We start from the raw sequence: 16,490 nt of genomic DNA, 5'->3' as shown, positions 1-16,490 counted from the left end.
TTATTCCCAATTTATTCCCAATTTGTTCCCAATTTATTCCCAATTTATTTCCAATTTGTTCCCAATTTATTTCCAATTTATTCCAAATTTATTTCCAATTTATTTCCAGTTTATTTCCAATTTATTCCAAACTTATTTCCAATTTATTTCCAATTGATTCTCAATTTATTCCCAACTGATTCCCAGTTTATTCCCAATTTATTCCCAGTTTATTTCCAATTTATTCCCAACTTATTTCCAATTTATTCCCAATTTATTTCCAATTTGTTCCCAATTTATTCCAAATTTATTCCAAATTTATTCCCAATTTATTTCCAATTTGTTCCCAATTTATTTCCAATTTATTTCCAGTTTATTTCCAATTTATTCCAAACTTTTTTCCAATTTATTTCCAACTGATTCCCAGTTTATTCCCAATTTATTCCCCTCTCCCCCAAGCTCTTCCATCCTCCCTCCCCTCTCCTCAGCCCCAAGGCTGATGTACTGATCTGTGCACTCAGCTCCTGCTAAAATTACCCCAAAATTCCAATTATTTGGTGATTCGCATAGCAAATACAAGGATTTGGCTTCTCACTCGCTGAGATTTTCCTAAAGAGAATTCCAACCAGCAGCACTTGGGAATTCAGCCCTGGATTGATCACCTGGCAGGATCAATCTATCATTTATTGGAAATATTGATCACCTGGCAGGATAAATCTATCATTTATTGGTGATAAATGGTGATTGATCACCTGGCAGGATAAATTTATTATTTATTGGAAGCATTGATCACCTGGCAGGATACATTTATCATTTATTGGAAGAATTTCTCACCTGGCAGGATAGGTTTATAATTTATTGGTGATAAATGGTGATCACCTGGCAAGATAAATTTATTATTTATTGGAAACATTGATCACCTGGCAGGAGAAATTTCTCATTTATTGGAATTATTGATCACCTGGCAGGATAAATCTATCATTTATTGGAAGCATTGGTCACCTGGCAGGACAAATTTCTCATTTATTTGAAACATTTCTCACCTGGCAGGATCAATTTATCGTTTTTTGGAAGCATTTCTCACCTGGCAGGATAAATCTATCATTGATTGGAAGCATTTCTCACCTGGCAGAATAAATTTCTCATTGATTAGAAGCATTTCTCACCTGGCAGGATCAATCACTGGGGTTAGAAGGGAAAATCAGAGGAGAAGAGGAAAAAAGGATGTGAGAAATCCTCAAAGCCCCAGAAGCAGTGGGAATTTCCGTGGGAAAAGGAGGATTTCAGGGCAGGCAGGGAAAGCTGCTGGGCTAACAAGGTCAGAGGATCGTTAGCCAGATTTGGCACACGAGAGGTTTGCAGGGTGAGCAGAGCAGACCCTGCCTGGTCAGTCAGGTGATGTGCTGTGCTGTGCCAGCCCAGCGAGCAGCAGGAATGTCACACCGGGGAGGTGACAGCGGCAATGTCACACGGCTGGGGTGGCAGTAGGGTCACAACGGAGAGGGGACATCCTACAGGGAAACCCCACAGGGACACCCCACAGGGCCATCATCCCACAGGGACACCCCGGAGAGGGGACATCCCACAGGGACATCCCACAGGGACATCATACCACAGGGTCACAACGGAGAGGGGACATCCCACAGGGTCACCCCACAGGGACATCCCACAGGGACATCACCCCACAGGGTCACAACGGAGAGGGGACATCCCACAAGGACATCCCACAGGGACATCATCCCACAGGGTCACCCCACAGGGACACCCCGGAGAGGGGACATCCTACAGGGAAACCCCACAGGGACACCCCACAGGGACATCATCCCACAGGGACACCCCACAGGGTCACACCAGAGAGGGGACACCCCACAGGGACACCCCACAGGGTCACAACGGAGAGGGGACATCCCACAAGGACATCCCACAGGGACATCCCACAGGGACATCACCCCACAGGGTCACCCCACAGGGTCACCCCACAGGGACACACCACAGGGACACACCACAGGGACACACCACAGGGACACACCACAAGGACATCACCCCACAGGGACACCCTAAAGAAGGGCCATCCCACAGGGACATCATCCCACAGGGACATCCCATAGAGGGACATCATCCCACAGGGACACACTGGAGAGGGGACATCCCACAGGGACATCACCCCACAGGGACATCACCCCACAGGGACATCACCCCACAGGGACATCACCCCACAGGGACACCCTGGAGAGGGGACATCCCACAGGGGACATCATCCCACAGGGACATGGGACATCCCACAGGGTCACCCCACAGGGTCACCCCACCGGGACACCCCAGCCCTGGGGCTGCAGAGGTGTGTGAGAAAAGGGATGAATCCACAGCAAATCAACCCCAAACCTCCCAAATTTCACGGTGGCAAAGAGAACAGGAGCACAGCTGGCAAGCTGAGGAAGGAAAAAAAATCCCTTTTTGCTCTGAAATTGGTGTTTGGGGAATTAAAACCTTCGTGCTCGCTGCTGTTTAACCTTCCCAGCGTGGGGTGATTGGCTCAGAGGTGCACAATTATTGAGGCAAGAAGAAAATCTGTTTAAATTTTAGTTTTTCTTGTGGCAGGAGGTGGAACTGGATGGTTTTAAGGTTCTTTTCTTGAGGAAGGAGGTGGAACTCAATGGGTTTTAAGGTCCTTTTCAATCCAGCTGCCTAGAGGTAGACAATTATTGAGTCAAGAATAAAATCTGTTTAAATCCAAGTTTTTCTTGTGGTGAGGGAGTTGGAACTGGATGGGTTTTAAAGTCCTTTTCAATCCAGCTGCCTAGAGATGCAGAATCATTGAGTCAAGAATAAAATCTGTTTAAATTTAAGTTTTTCTGGTGGCAGGAGGTGGAACTAGATGGATTTAAAGTCCTTTTCAACCTCAGATTGTGATTCTCCTCTCAGCTGAACTCAATGAGTTTTAAGGTCCTTTTCAACCCAACTGCCCAGAACTGGAGAATCATTGAGTCAAGAATAAAATCTATTTAAATCTAAGTTTTTCTTGTGGCAGGAGGTGGAACTAGATGGTTTTAAGCTCCTTTCCAACCTGAATTCTGTGATTCTGCTCTCAGCTGAAGGCAGAGAGGTTCAGCAGTCCTGACAAAGCTGAAATCACCTTGTTGATCAATTTGGGAGCTTTAATTCCAGCTCAGCACTGACATTTCCAGCAGTTCTGTGCCTCTCAGGGATCTGGGGATGCTCTGAGAATTCACACCCCACGAGCAGCCCAGAGCTGCTGAGTGATCATTTTATCACCAAAACACCACTTAAACCCCAAATCCAACTCCTGCAGGTGACCCAAAGCTGCTGAGTGATCATTTTATCATCAAAACACCATTTAAACCCCAAATGAAAGCCCTGCAGGTGACCCAGAGCTGCTCAGTGATCATTTTATCACCAAAACACCACTTAGACCCCAAATTGAGCTCCTGCAGGTGACCATTTTCTCACCAAAACCCCATCTAAACCCCAAACTGAAGCCCTGCAGGTGACCCAGAGCTGCTGAGTGACCATTTTATCACCAAAACACCATTAAACCCCAAATCCAACTCCTGCAGGTGACCCCAAGCTGCTGAGTGATCATTTTATCACCAAAACACCACTTAGACCCCAAATTAAAGCCCTGCAGGTGACCCAGAGCTGCTGAGTGACCATTTTATCACCAAAACCCCAAATCCAACTCCTGCAGGTGACCCAGAGCTGCTCAGTGATCATTTCCTCACCATTTAAACCCCTAATCCAACTCCTGCAGGTGACCTAAAGCTGCTGAGTGACCATTTTATCACCATTTAAACCCCAAATCCAACTCCTGCAGGTGACCCAGAGCTGCTGAGTGATCATTTTATCACCAAAACACCACTTAAACCCCTAATCCAAATCCTGCAGGTGACCCAGAGCTGCTGAGAGATCATTTTATCACCATTTAAACCCCAAACTGAACTCCTGCAGGTGACCCAGAGCTGCTGAGTGATCATTTTATCACCAAAACACAATTAAACCCCAAACTGAAGCCCTGCAGGTGACCCAGAGCTGCTGAGAGATCATTTTAGCATCAAAACACCACTGAAACCCCAAATCCAACTCCTGCAGGTGACCCAGAGCTGCTCAGTGACCATTTTATCACCAAAACACCATTTAAACCCCAAACTGAACTCCTACAGGTGACCCAGAGCTGCTGAGTGATCATTTTATCACCATTTAAACCCCAAATCATTCTCCTGCAGGTGACTCAGAGCTGCTGAGAGATCATTTTATCACCATTTAAACCCCAAATGAAAGCCCTGCAGGTGACCATTTTCTCACCAAAACACCATTAAACCCCAAACTGAAGCCCTGCAGGTGACCCAGAGCTGCTGAGTGATCATTTTCTCACCAAAACCCCATCTAAACCCCAAAGTGAAGCCCTGCAGGTGACTCAGAGCTCGTGCAGTGACTCACAGGCACGGGTGAGTTGAGCCCAGGACACCTGCAGGTGTTGCTAAAATCCCCACTCAGCCCTGAGTCACCCCAAAATCCACCCCAAAAGGGAGCCAGGCCAGCAGCCAGCTGCTCCCTGGAGAGGTTTTTCCACCTCCCACTCCATTCCCAGCCTTTCCTCGACCCCAGGTGCTGGAAAATTCAGCAGAAAATTCCCTCAGCCTGAAGTGAGGGATTTTATCTGGTTTGGAGGCACGGGAGAAGCTGGGAGATCTCATGAAAAGATCCCAGGTTGGTTTGGACAAGGCAGAATGAAGGTAAAATCCTGATCCTGAGTGCTTTTCTGCTGAGGAGAGAACCTGGAGATGGAGAAATCCTCTGAATTCATCATTTCCCAGCTCCACAGATCTCATAAAAAGATTTCAAGTAATTTTCACAGCCTTGACCAAAACAAAATCCTGACCCTGAGTCCTTTTTCTGCTGAGAAAAGGACCTGGAGATGGAGAAATCCTCCTGAATTGATCACTTCCCAGTGCCACAGATCCCACAGAAAGATCCCAGGTTGGTTTGGACAAGGCAGAACAAGGCAAAATCCTGAGCCTGAGTCCTTTTCTGCTGAGGAGAGAACCTGGAGATGGAGAAATCCTCTGAATTTATCATCTCCTGGTGCCACAGATCCCACAGGAAGATCTCAAGTTATTTTGCACACCATTGATCAAGGCAAAATCCTGACTCTAAGTCCTTTTCTGCTGAGAAAAGGACCTAGAGATGGAGAAATCCTCCTGGATTTATCATTTCCTGGTGCCACTGATCCACAGATCCCACAGAAAGATCTCAAGTTATTTTACACACCCTTGATCAAAGCAAAATTCTGACCCTGAGTCCCTTTTCTGCTGAGGAGAGAACCTGGAAATGGAGAAATCCTCTGAATTTTTCATTTCCTGGTGCCCCAGATCCCACAGAAAGATCCCAGGTTGTTTTGCACACCCTTGACCAAAGAAAATCCTGATCCTGAGTTGTTTTCTGCTGAGGAGAGAACCTGGAGATGGAGAAATCCTCTGAATTCATCATCTCCCAGTGCCACAGATCCCACAGATCTCACAAAAAGATCTCAAGTTATTTTCACAGCCTTGACCAAAACAAAATCCTGACCCTGAGTCCCTTTTTTGTTGAGAAAAGAACCTGGAGATGGAGAAATCCTCCTGAATTTATCATTTCCTGGTGCCACAGATCCCACAGAAAGATCTCAAGTTATTTTCACAGCCTTGACCAAAACAAAATCCTGACCCTGAATCCTTCTTCTCCTGAGGAGAGAACCTGGAGATGGAGAAATCCTCTGAATTCATCATTTCCCAGTGCCACAGATGCCACAAAAAGATCCCAGGAGAAGCTCTGCAGTCACTGTCACACCTCAGGCAGCTAAACAATCCCAGTGTCACCTCAGGCATGAGGAATTCCAACCATTCCTGGAGTACAGGGAGAATCCAGGGGGAAAAACGAGGTGATTCCAGGGATTTCCCCCAAATTTGGATGTCTGCAGGTGGCAGAGAAAAGCCCCAGCATCATCTATAATCTATATATAATCATGTAAAAAAATATATAAAAATATATAAACAAATAAATATATATAAATATAAAAATATATTAAAATATAATATAAATATATAAATATCTATATAAATAGATATTTATATAGAAATATATTTAATGTATATATTACATAAATATTAAATATATTTTTATATATATTTATATATTAAATAAATATAAATATAAATATATATTAAATACATTTTTATATATTTATATATATTTAATATATATTAATAGATACAATTATAATATTAAATATATTAATATATTTAATATATATTAATATATTGAATATGTATAAATATATATTTATAGATATTTAATATATACAAATATATATAAATATATTTAATATGTATATAAATCTATATTTATACAGATTATAGATTATATATAAATATAATCTACCACCTATTATCCATCTACTACTTCCTGTTTTACTCCCAAATTGGAAAGCAGACAGAGAAATAAAACACCAAACTGACAGAAAAGAAGATTTCAAACCAGGGTGGAGTGAGAGGAAAAGTCACTGCAGTTTTCTGGGAATTCTGGTTTTGTCTCAGAAGTACCAAAATCACGATTTAGGATTCAGGATTTCAAGGATGGGTGTTCAGATTTCAAGGAAAGGCAAAAAAATATATTTATATAAGAATAATATATAAGAAAAATATACTATTATTATTATATATATAATAATATATATATAAAATATAAAATAATATATATAAAATATATTATTTATATATATTATTTATATAATATACATAAAATATATTATATATATTATACTATATATTATACATTATATATATTTTATATATATTATATATATTATATATAATATTATATATATGATATAATATATATATTATATATATTATATATATTATATTATATATCTGTTATATATTATATATAATATAATAATATATAATATATTATATATATTATTATATATTATATATTTATGTATTATTAAATAATATATAATTTTATATATAATATACATTATATAATATATATTATAATTATAAAAATATAATTATTATCAACACAAAACCTCCAAGATTATTTCTCCCAAACACTGCTAAGAACTCCACTTTCCCTACAAATTCCACATTTTTCACCAGCTCTTCACCCCCATTTCAGCAAACTTCTATCAGATTGGAGCAAAAAAAAAATCATCTAATTTTCATCCTGAACCTCAGCTTTACAACCAAAACAAAAATCAGATTTTATTTCAATAACAGGAGTTGCTAAGGGGGAAAGCAGCTGGGATTTGTGGCTGCAGAGAAGGAAATGCTGGTTTGGGCAGCTGGGCAAGGAGAGGACAGTTTGTACTCCAGCGATCTGCAGACATTGCAGCTCCCAAAAAACTCACGTGGAATAACAGATTTTTTGGGATCTTCTGGTGAAAAACTCGCTGCTGGGGGTGGGGAAATGCAGGGGGGATGGAGGTTTGGAGGTGGTGTGGGGATAATTCGATCTGAGCGTTTTCTACCGGGGAAAAATGGGAAAAATGGGGAAAAATGGGGAAAAATGAAAGAAATAAAAAAAGGAGAAAAAGGGAAAAAAAGGGAAAAAAGGAAAAAAAAAGAAAAAAAGGAAAACAATGAGAAAACAATGAGAAAACAATGAGAAAACAATGAGAAAACAATGAGAAAACAATGAGAAAACAATGAGAAAACAATGAGAAAACAATGAGAAAACAATGGAAAAACAATGGAAAAACAATGGAAAAACAATGGAAAAACAATGGAAAAACAATGGAAAAACAATGGAAAAACAATGGAAAAACAATGGAAAAACAATGAAAAAACAATGAAAAAACAATGAAAAAACAATGAAAAAACAATGAGAAAACAATGAAAAAAAATCCCATTTTTTGCTGTGGAATTCAGGAGGGGAGCACGAGGGGATTGGGGAAATGCAGGGGTGATGGAGGTTTGGAGGTGGTGTGGGGATAATTCGATCTGAGCGTTTTCTCCCGGGGAAAAATGGGAAAAATGGGAAAAAATGGGGAAAAAATGGGGGAAAAATGGGGGAAAAATGGGGAAAAATGGGGAAAAATGGGGAAAAATGGGGGAAAAAAGGGGGAAAAAAGGGGGGAAAAAGGGGGAAAAAAGGGAAAAAAGAAAAAATGGAAAACAAAAACAATGGAAAAACAATGGAAAAACAATGGAAAAACAATGGAAAAACAATGGAAAAACAATGGAAAAACAATGGAAAAACAATGGAAAAACAATGGAAAAACAATGGAAAAACAATGGAAAAACAATGGAAAAACAATGGAAAAACAATGGAAAAACAATGGAAAAACAATGGAAAAACAATGGAAAAACATGAAAAAAAATCCATTTTTTTGCTGTGGAATTCAGGAGGGGAGCACGAGGGGATTGGGGAAATGCAGGGGTGATGCAGGTTTGGAGGTGTTGTGGGGATAATTCGATCTGAGCGTTTTCTACCGGGGAAAAATGGGAAAAATGGGGAAAAAATGGGGAAAAAAGGGGGAAAAAATGGGGAAAAAATGGGGAAAAAATGGGGAAAAAATGGGGAAAAAATGGGGAAAAAATGGGGAAAAATGGGGGGAAAAATGGGTTAAAAATGGGGGAAAAAAAGGGGGAAAAATGGGGGAAAAATGGGGGAAAAATGGGGGAAAAAAGGGAAAAAAGAAAAAATGGAAAACAAAAACAATGGAAAAACAATGGAAAAACAATGGAAAAACAATGAAAAAACAATGGAAAAACAATGGAAAAACAATGGAAAAACAATGGAAAAACAATGGAAAAACAATGGAAAAACAATGAAAAAAATCCCATTTTTTGCCATGGAATTCAGGAGGGGAGTGGGAGGGGATTGGGGAAATCCAGGGGTGATGCAGGTTTGGAGGTGTTGTAGGGATAATTCCATCCCAGCCTTTTCTCCCGGGGAAAAATGGGAAAAAATGGGAAAAAATGGGAAAAAATGGGAAAAAAATGGGAAAAAATAATGGGGAGAAATGGGGAAAAAATGGGGAAAAAAGGGGGAAAAAGGGAAAAAAGGGGGAAAAAGGGGGAAAAAGGGGGGAAAATGGGGAAAAATGGGGAAAAATGGGGAAAAAGGGAAAAAAAGGAAAAAAGGGGAAAAAATGGGGAGAAAAAGGGGGAAAAATGGGGAAAAAAAGGGGGAAATTTGGGGGAAAAATGGGGAGAAAAAAATGGGAAAATGGGGAAAAAGGGAAAAAAAGGGAAGAAATGGAAAAAAAGGAAAAAAGGGGAAACCAATAAAAAAAAGAAAAAAATGAAAAAATGAAAAAAATGAAAAAAACGGAAAAAATGGAAATGAAAAAAAAGAAAAAATGAAAAGAAAAAATGAAAAAAAAAATTAAAAAAAAATGAAAAAAAGAAAAAAATTTTAAAAATGAAAAAAAGAGAAAAAAATGAAAAAAAAAGAGAAAAAAATTGAAAAAAATGAAAAAAAATCCCATTTTTTGCCGTGGGATTCAGGAGGGGAGCGCGAGAGAAAAATCCCTTTTTGTGGTTTGACGTGGGAAATAATGCAGAAAGGTGGAATAAAGGGTTTGGAAGTGCTGAGAATGTTTGAGGAGAAATTTGGATGCCCTGAGGGTGTCTAAAAATAGAATTTTCAAAGATATTAAATGGAGATAAAGATATTAAATGGAGATAAAGATATTAAATGGAGATAAAGATATTAAATGGAGACACTGAGGATGTGATGTTGGAGGGGAAAAAGTGTTTTTATTGGGGAGCTGAGCTCCCCAGCAGGGATTTTTAGGTGAAAAAAACCCCTTTAATTCAGACTTTCCTCGTGGGTTTCCCCAGCAGGGATTTTTAGGTGAAAAACCCTTTAATTCAGACTTTCCTCATGGGTTTCCCCAGCAGGGATTTGTTCTTTCCAAACTCCAATTCCAGGGAAGCCAAAGGGAGAGGAAATTCCTCTCCAGAGGGAATTTTAAATCAGAGGAAATTTCAAATCAGAGCAAAATTCAAATCAGAGCAAAATTCAAATCAGAGCAAAATTCAAATCAGAGCAAAATTCAAATCAGAGCAAAATTCAAATCAGAGCAAAATTCAAATCAGAGCAAAATTCAAATCAGAGCAAAATTCAAATCAGAGCAAAATTCAAATCAAGAAAATTCAAATCAGAGGAAATTTCAAATCAGAGCAAAATTCAAATCAGAGCAAAATTCAAATCAGAGGAAAATTCAAATCAGAGGAAAATTCAAAGCAGAGGAAAATTCAGAGCAATCCCAAAAAAGGTGGAAGTTCATTAACAGGGAGGTGAAGCCTTCACCCCAAGGGAAGGGACAGGGACATTTGGACATTTTTTTCCCTAAATCCCAAAAAAGGTTCAGGGGGATAACTCCTTCTGTTGGGATTTCTAACAGGAAAGATGGCAGGTGCTGAAAAAATGGGAAAAATTTGCATTTCCCTACAGCCACCCATGGGAAATGGGATTGATGCAGCAGGACTGAGCTGCAGGGAAGGTCACAGGCAGGGGGGACACCCCAAAAGGCACCAGGGGACACCCCAAAAGGCACCATGGGACACCCCAAAAGCCACTCTGTCATATCCCAAAAGCCAGCCTGTGACACCCCAAAAGCCAGCCTGTCACAGCCCTGGCACAGAGACACCCCAAAAGGTACGATGAGACACCCCAAAAGCCACCATGTCACATCCCAAAAGCCACTCTGTCACATCCCAAAAGGCACCATGTCACACCCCAAAAGGCACCCTGTCATACCCCAAAAGGCACCCTGGGACACCCCAAAGGCCACTCTGTCACACCCATGGCACAGGGACACCCCAAAAGCCACCATGGGACACCCCAAAAGCCACTCTGTCACACCCCAAAAGCCACTCTGTCACACCCCAAAAGCCACATATCCCCATGGCACAGGGACAACCCAAAAGGCACCATGGGACACTCGAAAAGGCACCCTGTCACACCCCAAAAGCCACTCTGTCACACCCATGGCACAGGGACACACAGATAGGGACACACCTGGCACAGGGACACCCCAAAAGCCACCCTGGCACACCCCAAAAGGCACCCTGTCACACCCCAAAAGCCACTCTGTCACACCCATGGCACAGGGACAACCCAAAATGCACTCTGTCACACCTCAAAAGGCACCCTGTCACACCCCAAAAGGCCACCCTGGCACAGGGACACTCAGGCAGGGACACACCTGGCTGTGCCACACCTGCCAGTGTCACCAGCAGCTCAGGAGCAGTTTGTATTTGCTGCTTATCCGAGTTTTCCAGATCACCTGGAAAATGTGGGAATGTGACCTGCTGTGACCCCAAACACAGCCTGCAGAGTGTGCTTCCTGCAGGTGCCCGCTGTCACCTGGAGGGTCACAGTGCGGGGTGAGAGCAAACAGTGTCACCTGGGGGGTGACAGTGCGGTGTGAGAGCAAACAGTGTCACCTGAGTGCAGCCAGTGTCACCTGGGGTGTGACAGTGGGGTGTAAACACACCCACTATCACCTGGGGGTGAGTGAATAGGGTGTACCCAGTGTCACCCCACACGCACCACCCAGTGTCACCTGGGGGTACAAGAATGGGGTGTGAACACACCCAGTGTCACCTGAGGGTGTGACAATGGGGTGTAATCATACCCAGTGTCACCTGGGGGTGTGACAACGGGGTGTGAGAGCACCCAGTGTCACCTGGGGGTGAGGGAATAGGGTGAACCCAGAGTCACCCCACATGTCCCCAGTGTCACCTCGCACATCCCCACAGCACAAACACGGCGGGTACAAGGCGCAGCCAGGAGCACCCCAAACCACGGCAGAACGTGTCCCCAAACCGCAGAAGAACAGTGTCCCCAGAGCGCAGAGAGTGTCCCCAAACCGCAGCCCAGCCGCTCGGCACAGCTCAGCCCGGCTCGGCTCTGCTCCCCGCTCTCCCCCAGGCCGTTCCCGTTCCCGTTTCCCGTTTCCCGGCTCAGCTCGGCTCCCCGCTCTCCCCCAGTCCGTTCCGTTCCGTTCCTGTTCCCGTTCCCCGGCACGGCTCAGCTCGGCTCCCCGCTCTCCCCGGCCGTTCCCCGCCCGCCGCCGTTTCTCTCCCGTTACCTTCTTGACGGTGCGCGGCGCCTCGCTGACGGTGCCGTCGGGGCTCACGAGCGCCTCGGCCGCGGTGCCGCCGCTGTCGCTGCTGTCGCGGTGCCGGTGCTGCGGGTGCAGCGGGTCGCTCCGCTTCATGGCCGAAGCCTGCGGCGCCTTGGCGGCGGCCGAGGAGAGCCCGGGGCAGCCCGCCGGGGCCGGGGCCGGGGCCGGGGCCGGGGCCGCCTCCCGCTCGGCGCCGGGCAGCGGGCAGCCCGCCGCCGCCATGCCGTGCCCCGCCGCCGGAGCGCCCGCAGCCTCGCACGGCGGCCCGGCCGGCTTGTCCACGGGGCCGCCGAGCTCCTTCAGCTCCACGGCGGGCGCGGCCACCGCCACCTGCACGGACATCGCGGCCGCGGGCTGCTCACTGGGCTCCTCGGGCTGCTCACCGGGCTGCTCTCCGGGCTGCTCACCGGGCTGCTCTCCGGGCTGCTCACCGGGCTGCTGCTGCTCCTCAGGCTGCTCCCCGGGCTCCCTCAGGCCGCCCGGCCCCGCCCCGCCGCGCCCCGCCCCGCCGCCCCTGCCGCGGCCCCGGCCCCTGCCGCGCTGCATGCCGGGACTCGCAGTCCCGCCGCCCGCGCTCCGCCCCGCCGCGACTGCGGCTCCCGGCGTGCCCCGCGGCGCGGCGCCAGGCAACGCCTCCTCGCGGGGCCGCGCGGGGGGTGATGGGAGTTGTAGTCGGCGCGGGGGGTGATGGGAGTTGTAGTCGGCGCGGGGGGTGATGGGAGGTGTAGTCGGCGCGGGGGGTGATGGGAGGTGTAGTCGGCGCGGGGGGTGATGGGAGGTGTAGTCGGCGCGGGGGGTGATGGGAGGTGTAGTCGGCGCGGGGGCTGATGGGAGTTGTAGTCAGCGCTGCAGGCTGATAGGTTTTCTTCTCCCGGACAAACTTGGGGTTCTTTTGTAGGGTTTTGGGGAATTTTCAGTGTTTCAGCCGCCGGGCGCTGAGTTTCGGAGTGACTGAGGTAGGAAATGACCTCCAAGACCATCCAGCCCAAGGTGTCCCCAATGGCCACCTTGTCCCCAGCCCAGAGCTCTGAATGCAGAATTCCCTGGACACCTGCAGGGATGAGCACTCCAAACCTCCCTGGGCAGTTCCAAGGTCTGACCACCTTTTCCATGAGGAAATTCCTACTGATGTCCACCCTGAGGCTGTTCCCTCTCCTGCTGTCCCTGTTCCCTGGAGCACAGCCTGACCCCCCGGCTGTCCCCTCCTGTCACAGCTCTGCAGAGCCACAAGGTCCCCCTGATCCCCTTTGCTCCAGGCTCAGCTCCTTTCCAGCTCCCTCAGGAATTCTCCAGACCCTTCCATGCCCCCAGTCCCTCAGGAGCCGTGCTGTCCCTGGTGTCCCCAGAGTGCCACAGCCTGCTGTGCCAGGAGAACCACGGCACTGAGGAGCCACACCATCCTGGCGCGGGAAATGTGTCACCAAAGCTGGGACTTGCTGTCCTGCCAGCCGCAGAGCTCTGCCTGCACCTCAAACCAGTAACGATCCTAAACCCATGGATCAGAACTTCCAAAAGCAGCCTTTCCGGAGGGCAAACCCATCCTTATCCCTGTTATTTATGGAGATAAACAGCCTGGAGAAGGATTTGGGGCTGTCGGTGGATGAGAGGGTGGATTGTCCCCATCCCAGAGCCCCCCAGGGCCGGGCTGACCCCCAGTTTGGACAGGAGAGGGACAGGAGAAGGGGGAAGGCGGCAGAAACCTCCCCAAAAATCGGGATGGAAGGAGCGGAGCGGCCAAAAACCTGCGGGGCTGGAGGAGGATTTCGGGAGAAAAAAAAAAGGTTGGAAAAGCATTTAATGGGCTGCGAGTCATGGCGGGGAGGAGGAGGAGGAATTCCAGAGGAGGAGGAATTCCAGCGGGGGAGGAATTCCAGAGGGGGAGGAATTCCAGCGGGGGATTGGAATTAAAGGAAAATCAGAGCATTTACTCCGTGCAGGAACGGGATGAGGACAATTCCTGACCTCGCTGAGCTAAAGCTGCTCTGAACTGAAGCAAAATGAGGATCTGAGCTCCCAGCGCATCCCTCCTGCTCTGCGGGATCAGGGAACTCCCTGTCGGGGCGGATTTGGGCTCAGGAGGAGCCTTTGGAAGGGAAAACTCTCTGAAAGGAGCTGTGGGAGGGATTTGGAGCGGAGCAGGGAGATGTTCCTCCTCTCCGATGGACGCTGGGAGGGCAGGGAGGGAGCAGCTCCTGCAGCGCCGCGAGTCTGCCGGGAGAGGAGCTTGTGGGGAGTGGAGAGGGAGAAATCCTGCTGGATTCGTCACTTCCCGGAGCCACTGAGACCACTGATCCCATAAAAAGATCCCAGGTTGTTTTGCACAAGGCAAAATCCTGACCTTGAGTCCTTTTCTGCTGAAGAGAGGAGCTTGTGCTGATCTGGAGATGGAGAAATCCTCCTGGATTTATCATCTCCCAGTGCCACAGATCCCACAGAAAGATCCCAGGTTGTTTTGCACAAGGCAAAATCCTGACTCTGAGTCCTCTTCTGCCGGGAGAGGAGCTTGTGGCGAGCTGGAGATGGAGAAATCCTGCTGGATTCGTCACTTCCCGGAGCCACTGATCCCACAGATCCCATAAAAATATCCCAGGTTGTTTTGCACAGCCTTGACCAAAGTAAAATCCTGAGCCTGAGTCCTTTTTCTGCTGAGGAGAGGATCTGGAGATGGAGAAATCCTCTGAATTCATAATGTCCTGGTGCCACAGATCCCACAAAAGATCCCAGGTTGTTTTGCACAGCCCTGATCAAGGTAAAATCCTGACCCTGAGTCCTTTTCTGCTAAGGAAAGGAGCTGGAGATGGAGAAATCCTCCTGGATTTTTAATCTCCCGATGCCACAGATCTCACAGATCTCACAAACAGATCTCAAGTTATCTTGCACAAGGCAAAATCAAGGCAAAATCCTGACCCTGAGTCGTCTTCTGCTGAGAAAAGGACCTGGAGATGGAGAAATCCTCTGAATTCTTCATCTCCTGATGCCACAGAAAGATCCCAGGTTGGTTTGTACAAGGCAAAACAAGGCAAAATCCTGACTCTGAGTCTTTTTCTCCTGAGGAAAGGACCTAGAGATGGAGAAATCCTCTGAATTCATAATGTCCTGGTGCCACAGATCCCACAAAAAGATCCCAGGTTGTTTTGCACAGCCTTGATCAAAGCAAACTTCTGATCCTGAGTCTTCTTCTGCTGAGGAGAGAACCTGGAGATGGAGAAATCATCCTGGATTTATCACCTCCCAGTGCCACTGATTCCAAAAAAAGATCCCAGGTTGTTTTGCACACCCTTGATCAAGGTAAAATTCTGACCCTGAGTCCTTTTCTGCTGAGGCAAGGAGCTGGAGATGGAGAAATCCTTCTGAATTTTTAATCTCCCGATGCCACAGATCCCACAGATCCCACAAAAAGATCTCAAGTTATTTTGCACAGTCTTGATCAAGGCAAAATCCTCGAATTTGGTCCTTTGAGCCCACCTGGCTCAGCGTGGGATTTTCCTCCCCTTTTAAAGGAATTCCTGCAATCAGGAGCCTGGCAGGGATGGCATTTTCCTGGGAAAACCGCCCTGTGTTGATCTCAGCACCCCCAAATCTCCCGGAGCTGAGCAGATCGTGGCACAGGGAGGTTATCCCAAATCCCAGGCTGGGCTGTGCCTGCTGATTTTCCTGGGAAAACAAGGATATCAGGAGGGAAGGGAGAGGCTGTTTGGGGAGGGAGGATCGAGCAAAGCTCAGACAATCGTGGCTCTGTGAGAGAGAGGTCGGGGTTGGCTCCTTCCCTCGCTCCCTGACACGAGGCTGGGGGGATTTTTCCTGGAAGTTTGGGAGAAAGCAGCCTTGGAAAAGCAGAATTTGTCTCCTTGAGAGGCGTGGCTGGGTGTGGATCCACAGCAGGGTTTGGTTTTCTCCCACTGATCATAACCACGAGGAAAAGTGAGGCAGAAAAGGAGTAAAAACCTTTTTTGGAGTAAAAAAACAGGGAGGTTTGGAGTAAAAAACCAGGGAGGTTTGGAGTAAAAAACCAGGGAGGTTTGGAGTAAAAAACCAGGGAGGTTTGGAGTAAAAAACCAGGGAGGTTTGGAGTGAAAAACCAGGGAGGTTTGGAGTGAAAAACCAGGGAGGTTTGGAGTAAAAAAACCAGGGAGGTTTGGAGTCAAAAACCAGGGAGGTTTGGAGTAAAAAACCAGGGAGGTTTGGAGTCAAAAACCAGGGAGGTTTGGAGTCAAAAACCAGGGAGGTTTGGAGTAAAAATCCAGGGAGGTTTGGAGTTGCCATCCCTGGAGGTGTCCAGGGAATTCCTGGAGGTGGCACTCAGGGCTCTGGGTTGGGGACAAGGTGGGGATCAGGCACAGCTGGGACTCGGTGACCTTGGAGGGATTAG

At 46.5% G+C, this 16,490-nt stretch overlaps 1 protein-coding gene across 1 annotated transcript in view; it reads right to left on the bottom strand.

Annotated features, from left to right (window-relative positions):
- Window positions 1-12,945, bottom strand: part of LOC146420933 (uncharacterized) — a gene marked incomplete at its 5' end in the record, with an annotated part of 43,618 nt that extends 30,673 nt beyond the window's left edge. Inside the window, one exon of the mRNA XM_085047870.1 lies at window positions 12,086-12,945. Coding sequence (XP_084903996.1) covers window positions 12,086-12,945 — 860 coding nt within the window. The remainder of the gene's footprint in view (window positions 1-12,085) is intronic.
- Between the last annotated feature and the right edge of the window lie 3,545 nt (window positions 12,946-16,490).

The sequence above is a fragment of the Lichenostomus cassidix genome, unplaced genomic scaffold (assembly GCF_008360975.1).
Source record: "Lichenostomus cassidix isolate B80296 unplaced genomic scaffold, HeHo_3.0 HiC_scaffold_499, whole genome shotgun sequence".
Taxonomy (NCBI): domain Eukaryota; kingdom Metazoa; phylum Chordata; class Aves; order Passeriformes; family Meliphagidae; genus Lichenostomus; species Lichenostomus cassidix.
Note: the sequence above shows the minus strand (reverse complement) of the source record. Positions and strands in the feature narration are given on the sequence as shown.